Source organism: Anneissia japonica, unplaced genomic scaffold (genome assembly GCF_011630105.1).
Source record: "Anneissia japonica isolate Jap-2015-1 unplaced genomic scaffold, ASM1163010v1 scaffold287708_len1499824_cov190, whole genome shotgun sequence".
In the NCBI taxonomy this organism is placed as follows: domain Eukaryota; kingdom Metazoa; phylum Echinodermata; class Crinoidea; order Comatulida; family Comatulidae; genus Anneissia; species Anneissia japonica.
Window position 1 is genome coordinate 616,611 of NW_022752295.1, and position 10,408 is coordinate 627,018.

The following is a 10,408-nucleotide window of genomic DNA, read 5'->3' on the forward strand; positions in this document are numbered from 1 at the left end:
AAAGCATAAAAACAGCAAAAATGGTAAGAACTAAGGCAAACAATATAGACCTATTTGAAATTATTTTAGTATAGTTATACTACTATTATCATTAAATGGTAATTTATTAATATTTCTATTAATAGTAAATATCCCTAGATATTATAACGGTTTGCTCTTTTTATCTTGCAAAGAAAAGCCACCCACCATCATTATCAAACTCGCTACAGCACAGTTCAATTAAAGTGGTTTAGTATCATTGTACAGAAATGGATATTATGTATCGGTGTCCAACTTCAGGCTATAGTATGTCTTCAAGGAAATCATTTTACTTTGATGAGATATGACTTTTCATATTTGTCTGATGTGATTAGTTTCAGCTACGTAATAGATAGACGTTCAGTCGGTTGGACCAGCGTAGTGGACTAAATGTGCGTTTAGGTATTTACTATGTGAGCTGAACCAAATAATTGGTTTTCATAATTAAGTGCCTGGTTCAATCCAACCAGATGATGTCCGTACCGTTCTACTAGAAGGATAAAGTAGGATAATACAGTAAGCCGACTGCCAGATCATCAGTGGGGGCGCCAGGATTTCGACGGGGGCGTGGGCGTGGACGACGACTGTCGCTCAAAATATCCCTAAAGTGTTCCAAGGGCGAAGCCACTAAAAATAAGACAATTTAGGTGTTTCAAGTGCTTATTTAATCGATTTTGGAGTCTACTAATATGTAGTAAGTAGTTTTACTTCCCGTCGGGGAGGCTTGCCCGCCACCCCAAACCCGTCGGGAAGAAAATCCAGAATTCGTCGGGACCAGACATCAACAAGTGACTAAAATAAGCTGTAGAGGAATTCTTAAATGAAAAGAGGATTACATATTCTAATTTCGTCCGACAACCCGTTATAGAGTTCGGAACCGTAATGTCTTAAATGGTCCAGCAAGTGATGTATAACTTTGTTAAGACTGTCCTTGTGTTGTGATTACGGAATTTGTTTGTAGAAAGCGAAAAAAAAAACATGTTCTGTACCCTGACGTTTCTGAGTTTAAGTAAATCACTGATCAAATCTTATAAACTAAGGAACTGGGTGTATATGGTGGTGCTAAACGCCATTTTAAATTAATTTCTATATTAGACTCTGAATGGCGTTACTCCGTATAGGAATAATTCAAGTATGGTAATATTAGAATGATGTAAAGAATTTTTTTATAACAACGATCGATAACAATCCATTGATCGATAACACTCCATGATTGATTATTAGCATTAAAATATCATTTGGAGAAAGGCAATAAACCCATTATGCGCTCTGTGATAAATGCCATATACAGGTACTGTACTTTCAGTGAAACATATCGACACTCATCAGGGAAATATAATGACGCTATCAGTTGCTTGTCTTTTTATGGGATATATCTTTAACACCACTCTCTGAACTATTCAAAGACCTTATTGATGTAGACATTACATAAGATGATTGAATAGGAGACATCGGCGATAATCTTACTACTGGAATCCATATACTTCGCCAGCTGTTTCCAGATGTTGATTTCACATACAAACAGTATTGATATTATAAATCATTATTAAGACTTGCATCTTACTACAACGGTGCATTTAAATCAACAGATGCCTATACCAACATCAATAGGACATTTCAGTATCCTTCATTCAAGGGAGACATTCAATATTCTTAATTTTTAAAGGCTTAGCGGGATTTGCAGTCTGATTAGGGCTTTAAATCAAAACCTATTAAGAAAGCTGATTTTTTTGAATGAACATTAATATTCTACAGACATTATGAATAAGTCTGTGGATTACGTATATAATGTAACTCATGTAGCAGCATTGAAAACCGAAGTACACGATATTAATCAACGGACGCCTCTAGTTATGCCATCTTATTTTGCAAAAAAACTAACACAATTATCAGAGAATACCGGTACACTGATAAAATGCCAAAAAAGCAGAATTATGACCTGCAAGGACACTTTCGTTACATATTATCCTCTCCTTCGATTTATAAAAATGGTCCGATTTATAGAATTTTTTGAAGAAAGTTTCCTTCCCACATTGATATAGTGTTTCTCGATCCACTGGAGCCTCATCCCGTCCTTTCTCTGAAAACTGTAGGCTAGGCGGATTTCTCTTGTTGTTCTCACTAGAGATGACTTTCTTCTTTTCCACTAGGATTTTCTCAAACCGTTCTTTGCTGTGGTAATAATAACTCGCCTGTTTCTACTTTGACTTCCTTTGGGCTTCTCAGGTATCGGTTGCTATATCATCTTTTAATTCTCAGTCTTACTGACGCTTTCAATTTATATTCCACTCTATACTGTTGCTTGAACAAATGTATTTTCTGAGAATAAAATTATCCCCTTATTCGCGGAAGCTCTCAGTAGCCTTTAAAAACTAAACTCCAACTAGAGGGGTCGTTCAATATTATCAACATTTTCACAGTGTACAAACAATACTCTTTTTCGATACCCCTCCCTCCCCTCGGAAAGTGTACAAACAATTTTAATTTTGCAAAACCATTCTTAATTTGTTTTGTGAAGTCAACTAAAGCAATGTACTTGTCTGCTTAAAAATGTATATTATATCCATGGTTACATTATAATTTTCCTATTATTTTACATATTGCATGTTATTTTGAATCAACATTGGTATACATATGTGTACAAAATTTGTCTACCCCTCCCCTGGCTTACTGTTTTGTACACTTGTGAAAATGTTGATAATGTTGAACGACCCCTTAAAGATGTATTGTCCCATGCTAAATACCAAAAAAATCATAAAAATATTTTTTGAAATTAACTTGCCCATAAGTAACATAAAAGTTATCAACTTGAACGTAGAAATTAGTGTATTTAAAAAATGTCTACCCATCAGTTTACAGCGAAAAATGATAGACACACTTCCAGTCACTGGAAGTTTTTTACTATTTTTATTATAATTTTTGGTTTAAAAATCTGGGTACACACTTTTTAAATTCAATCATTTTTATGCACAAGTTAATAATTTGTATGCTATTGCAATATGAGCAAGTTTATTTCAAAATTATTTTTTAAATGTTTTTTTGACATTAGCAAGGGACAATACATCTTTAATGACCATTTTATTGAACTTTGGTATGATATAAGCATTCTTAGTCATCCAGATACTTTGCTATGTATATATGTCTGATTATGATAGTAATTTCCGGGTACTGAGAAACACCATCACAAGTTATACTTAAAGATGACAACAATATAAAGATGGATATCTAGGCCTACTTAATCTATACACTTATTTTTGTACCATTATGTTTATTCTATATTTAGTTATAAGTCTAAATAAAAAAAATGATAGGCCTATTATGTGCTCGGAACAAGAAGCTAGCTAACTAATTATACATAATTGTATTTTGTTTGATTTTTATTGGTTAATTTCTTTCAGAGTTGGTAAGATCTGCTTCATACAATTGACTTGAACATAATACCCTCTTCCATTGTTTTGCTTCGATGGATCATATTGGTTTTATTTTCTGATTATGATACCCACTATTTAATGTCTCAAAGTACATATATACGATGAAATTATAAAAATTACTGCAATACAGTATAGTATATTTATAGTATGGATGACATAGCAAATAGCATAATAGCACAGCACACCATTGTATTGCATTGCACAGTGTATATGCCCATATTCAACCTTTTTAGTCTGGTAGCCAGTTCCAATCTGTTGAGACCAGCGGCGGGCCGACATAAATTGTATACTTCCAATTTTGTTAAATGTCAGTCCCACTCATTCTCTTTTAGGCCTACGAGTCTTCCTAATAGGCCTATTATTATCCTTGGTTTTAATAGATAAAAAATAAAATAAATGGTTTAAATATGATAGGACTAATTCTTTTGTAAAGTTGAGGGAGAGTGCAGTAGTTGGGAAAGGGTGGCCCGGAATAAAAAAAAATAAAATACAACTAGACTAAACACTTTCCGAGCACAAAATAAGTTCACTGTACTACAATTATAGTTGAAAAGAACAAAAAAACCAATGCCAGCGGCTAGAAATTACCCGACGAGGAGTCCGATACCACCCAAAAGGGTCGGAATTAGCCTGCGGCCCGGAGGTTGAATACCGGGGACGTAGGCATATATCATATCACTGAAAAAGTAGCGTAAACACGAAACAAGTAGGCCTATGCTTTGGTTGCGAGTTTAGTGACGAATTGATGCAAATGACGACGAATTCATCCACAAAACATTACGACATTGCAACTCAGCCATGAAGCGTTTGAGAACTTGTGACACAGTTACGACGCTGCCGACGTGGTAATGATGCCAACAAAAACTTCCATACAATCGCTACACGCTATCGCTGACAGCCTCCGATGATGCTGATCGGTCGGTCGAATCGGTGAGTCTTCCCTCCATGGTCTTCCTAATTGCGTCGGGAAGTGCTACACAGTACCGGTACAACGATTGCACTGAAAACACTGTAGCGTCAGTGTAGTGATTTTAAGGAAACCAGGCTTCGAATAAGTGCAAATCGGCTTACGTTTTCTAACTCATTTTCGCGGGCCGCGCACCAAGATTTGCCTTCTGGCCGCTGCTCCATGCCGCCCTTAGGCGGCACCTTCTCCACCTGTGATCTACAGATACACGTGCCTGTTTAATTAAAGAAATACCATAAGCAAGTGAATTATCTAATTATCTGTTTAACTACTGTGTATGATTATATATAACATGATAAACAAAAATACAGTATTAAAAAAAAAAACAACATGATAGTGAATGTACTGTATAAGAAGCGAATCAAAAAGTAAAATTCAGAACAGTGGTCAATTACCTGTGCTATCTGTCCATCTGCATTAATATTTAGAGTCTGCCGTGTCCAGCAAAGGTTTTCACGGTTTGATTCACTTCTTAATGCACTACCTACAGAATTGAGCTGTTAAACGTTCGGATTGGAAGTGTCACGTGGCAAAACGAGTTTTCACAGCTGAATGGTAAAAGCGAGAGACACGGTTAGTGGGTAACGATCATCCAATAGGCATGGACGTATTGAGGTCCAGACCGACTAAACAAACCAACAGAGAACTATATTCTAACTGAGTGGGATACAAAGACAGACAATATTATATACTTATATCAGCAACTTAAACTAGGCCAACGAATATATTTCTAGGCTCTCGATGTATGTATCTGTGTTTGGTTTTGGATTGATAACTAACCGATTGTACTGCTGTTGTTTCCATCATGTTAAACGATGTGGAGAACCTGTTCTTTGAAGCAATAAAAACTGGCGAAGTCGATGGGATAAAGTACGTACTAACCAGCTGTCCTGATTTTAACAAAAATTGCATCGATGAAGACGAAAGAACAGCCATAGATGTTGCAATTGACTCCGCGAATAAAGGTAAGTAGAAATATGTACACATTCCGACACCGTGTATTAATATTGTTAATTAATATAGTTTTAAGAAACAATCTCTTAAGGCCTACTATTTGATGTATTGTTCCAGGTTCAATATGGTCAGGGGTGTATTCAAGATTTTTGTTTGTCTTTTTAAATTGATGAGCAAATGGAAAAGGTTATAATTATTTTAGTAAGCGAAACAAGTGAGTGAAAACGTTCAAAATTTATCAAATACTGTAGGAATACATTATATAACGTGCCAATACAAAACATCTCCCGAAATTCTCTTTATTTTCATCACATATTATTTGTACAGACGAACGCATAAAACTCAGAAGACTCAGAATAGGCCTAAATATCTGATGTCATATAATAATATTGATTTTTAAATATTTGCTATATATCATGCTATATTTAAAATGTATTGAAAGCTTTACCACTGAATAAAGTTTGAAATCATACAGGAGATACGCTTGGCTAATTTCATATTAACTGGAGATTTCTACTTACGGTAGTGTATGTTGATATTCATATAATTTGAAATTACGTGGTGATGAAATGAGACCATTGACACAATGCTTGATGAAACTATAGAAAATTTACTCACTTGTTTTTGTTTTAGTAGACTATCCCTTTAGGTTAATACGCACGAGACGTTCTCATGAAATAGTAATTTATAAAATATACAAATTACATTTCAACGCGTCGAACTACATTTGAAAATATAATGTATTTAAAATACTGATATTATTATTTAAAAAAAAAACTGATTACACACCAGCATTCATCTTTTTAAAAAGTAGATAAAACATTCTCAGCTGTCCTTACTCACTGCGTTGTACGACGATCGCACGACCGTGGCCGAAGAATCCAACTCCGTTTTCTGTGAGCGTTAGACGAGGCGACACCATCTACTGATTGTCCTGAACGGATCGTCATCTTTGTCATCAAAAACGTTCACGCGCGTTCTGGTGTTGCATTCTATCTAAATCTATGTAGATACTCATCAACGCCTGTTCAGCATCTGGATGAGGGCAGGGGATTGAGATGAACCATTACACCGGGGTCCCCCTACTCGTCTCGAAAGATGTACTGGGTTCTTTATAGTGCACATAAGACATTATGTACACTGGGCCTACGGTTTATAGTCCTTATCCGAGAAGACTTGCTCCACCTCCAGAGCCATAGGCGAGCGTGTCGTTCGAACCAGCACAGATATTATGGCTGTATGTTACGAGCCCCTGCCTTAACCGCTCGGCCATTCGACTCGCCGTCAATGGAATCGTATCGTTTTTCTTCTGTATACGACGTCCAACGCGTTCCACCAACTCATTAGACAATTTAATGCTCACACGGTGAAAGTTGACGTGACTGACCACTACCCTGGATAATCAATGCTATAGCAGCCAACAAATTGTCTTATTCTTCTATAGCAGGAGCTTGCATATATTTCAGGTTTGGCGACAACGACAACATTCAAATATTCATAAATTGCGCCTTTTAGTTAGCGTCATGTTAAATCGTATTGACGTCTTGCTTACGTCAAGGTTTATTACTGTCGTAATAAACCTTGACGGCGTCCTAATAGTGCCTTGACAAAACATAAAATTCGATTGAACATGCACTTTTTGAGCACGAATCACTACGGTACTTTAGAGCAAGATTGTACAACTTTTAAAAATCGTACTCAATCGTAGCAAAAATCGTGAATGTGTGAAAGGGGCTTAAGTGTTCTGGGTGCAGCGTCGTCAAATAGGAACCGATGGTGGAACGTGTTAAGAACAGCGCCACTTAATACTTTGCTACGTAATAATAAAATGTGCATATTACAGGTAATACGAATACAGTAATTAACTTAACACATCGTCTTATATGAGAACTACCTTAACTAAGTACAGTACAGTATATGGAAAGCAGATGAACTCATAAATACCGAATCATTGTACTGTTTGTTCGGTGTTAAGCCGTTTTTACAGTAGTTTGCATTTCGGGCTCTCAACGAAGAGACTGGGTATCGAATCACAATCGCTTGTGTATAGGCCTACTTGTCGCACATTCAACCAAACTGGATGAACAATCTAAATCACTGTCTAATGTAACGTATTCTGGTAGGACACGAATGTTGTATGTTGAATGTGTATGCTCAATATCCAAGCAAGTATGTCTCAAGGGAGAGTGAGTGAGGAGGAACATTACGTATGACAGCAATTTATTTGAGTGGTTGCGCCTACCTCAGTAAGATCACGATTTTGTTTGAACCGCATACAAGTTTTGAAGAGCCGCTCTCTTCTAAAATTTGATTGCGATACTTCTACCACAATAGTGATTTTAAAAAAATGAAATGATGTTTGTTTATAACTGTCTCAAATAGAGACTAGCAAATTAATGATGGAGCGTGTGAGTGGGAAGCTACAACGAACCTCTTGAACGAACTTGAGGGAAAAAATATTCAATACATACACAGCTGCCCTTAATTTGTTTTAACCACTGTATAGATATTCAGGGTGGCCTCTTCCAGTCTATCCTAGAAGATCTGCTGATATTCAGGTGCCCTCTTATAAAATACATAAAAATAACATGATGCTTATTATCAGCGAAGTTTATTTAAGAGGCATAGGGAGTGTTTTTGGTCGTGAGAAAAAATTCTGCCGTGACTGAAATTGAACCTAGGACCATGGGATTACAAGACAAGCATCTTAACCACTAAGCTATCCAATCCAAATAACTAGTAATCACTAACCAACATCAGTGCAATAATAGGATTTACAAGTACAAAAACCGATTATTGGTTGCTACGAGCAGCATTGTAAAACACATACGAGGAATTAAGATATTGATATAATTCACTAATACCTAACAGTCCCATATCAATACAATTAGCTGAATATAATAAAGTCACATTACAGACACTTTTTAACATCACTTTAAGTATTACTATTGTCATTATTGCCGTTATTATTTTTAATTATGATTATGTTAACCATTCCAACAATAGAGACGTACCTGTATATTATTCAACGTAGGCTTATATTATTATTATTACCGGTAATTTTATTATAAATTCAGATTTTATATATCGTGTTTTAATAATATAATGTAGTTAGCAATTAGTGCATACTAGGCCTATATTACTTAAAAAATAATCTCTTTGGTAACCAATTTCATTAGCAATACAATATACTCCAAGTAGTGAAATAGTTATTGGTTTAATTAGTATATTTTTTAGGATTGTTGGTAGTACAGAATGAATAAAAAACGTAGCCGCGTTAGTCAGCTATAGAACAATATAAGAAATTACAACAGTATTTTTAAGACTAACTTGTATAACATTTATTCTCTAGGTTTTTCTTGATGAAGTCCACTGTGTGGACGAAAGCTAGAGAATAAATGTTATACAAGTTAGTCTTAAATTTGCTGTTGTAATTTCTTATGATATGGTAGTACATATTAATTTATATTACACGTTTATGAAATTTCGTTAAAATATGCATTTCGTATCTTTGCAATATAGGCCTACATGATTGTATATATGTTATCACTTCCAACTATTAGGCCTATATCAGTTATAAGCACTTCAAGTAAATCATTAATCTTCTCTGTTTAATTAGTTTAAGCGTGGAGATTTCATAATTTATATTGTACGCTTATGAATATTTTAATGTTAAACAAATTTATTGTCTTTCGGTAAAAGCTAGCGCTTAGTGTCATAATGTGCATGCGTGTTAGTAAAAGGGATGTCCACTTATAAAAATATTTACTATTTGTAATCATAAAAATGTACTTAAATATTCAAATCAAAGTCTAATGAGTCCTAACAGCTTAAGGAACTAGATATCATCTTGGTATAACAAGAATTATTTAGAATTTTATGACATCCCACTGAGCTATATGCTTCATACACACAGATATTTAAAAGGTAGTAAAATTTTATTAAGAACGGAGCGCATCGCCTTCGTCTTTTATTTTTAATAATTTTTATAATAAATATATCAGACAACAGAGATTTTGTTCATAAAAAATATGTTGTTGGAATAATGGTACTGCACATTTTCTACAACATCCTATTCTCATCGTTATATTCTCGGTGTTGGCTTCGCAAATAATAGTCTACATGCAAGATGAGAACTGACTCGACCTAGATTTGACAAATACTATACTTTGCAATTCTATATCTTACAGACCTCGAAAATCAACCAGATATGTTATTTAAACAGTAATCGTGTAGGGGCCTATTGATCTATTCCCAAACCCTCAAAATACAGGAATAAATTGTTCGTGTTGGGAGAACACCCTCTTTAGAGTCGATTTATCAGCGTGTTATTTTTATTGGAGAGGAAATGTAGGTCTTATATTCAGCCAATTTAGAAAAGTCTGCTAGTTGTATTAAGAATAAAATAATATGCACTAAAATAACATTTGCTGTAAGTGCCCTGGTTGTAACATGGAATATATTGGTAAAGCATCTGGATGCTTAGTAACTAGGCCTATAAAAATAAATACCGTATCCGACGTATAACCATTATAATGATTTCCAATATGATACATTTTAAATGTACGTTTACTTATCATATCAATGTTGAATCCATATCTGACAATACTATAATATTTGAAAAATCATTCAATAGATAAGAGCTAATTCCAGAACGGTCTATATGTTATTGAAATATGTTATTTTGCAATAAGATGTATTTTATGGTTTCTTTCCATTCATTTATTTCGTCAAAAAAAGACAACGACGCCGATTTCAAGGCAAACTTTAAAAATAAGATACAGAAAAAATGATGAATAAGACAATCTAACTCATCCGATGGGATTTCCGAATTCCAATATGCATTGCCGTCCGGTGGTTCTCCAGAGGTTAATAAGAGCAAGACAAATTATTTTAATTACATTTTACTCAAGTCAATTATATTGTATATTAAACTTGATCGAAGTTGATTCGTCTGTAAAGTTCTTACCATGTATTCCCGGTGGGAGATGATTGGTTTTTTTTTTCGGATTCCTCTTCCTTCCTTTGTTTTTGTATA

General features: G+C 34.8%; 1 protein-coding gene across 1 annotated transcript in view; it reads left to right on the forward strand.

Annotated features, from left to right (window-relative positions):
* The first annotated feature begins 4,991 nt into the window (after nt 1–4,991).
* LOC117122270 (transient-receptor-potential-like protein) overlaps nt 4,992–10,408 on the forward strand; it is a 45,133-nt gene continuing 39,716 nt past the window's right edge. Inside the window, exon 1 of the mRNA XM_033267808.1 lies at nt 4,992–5,381. Coding sequence (XP_033123699.1) covers nt 5,222–5,381 — 160 coding nt within the window. The 5' untranslated portion in view covers nt 4,992–5,221. The remainder of the gene's footprint in view (nt 5,382–10,408) is intronic.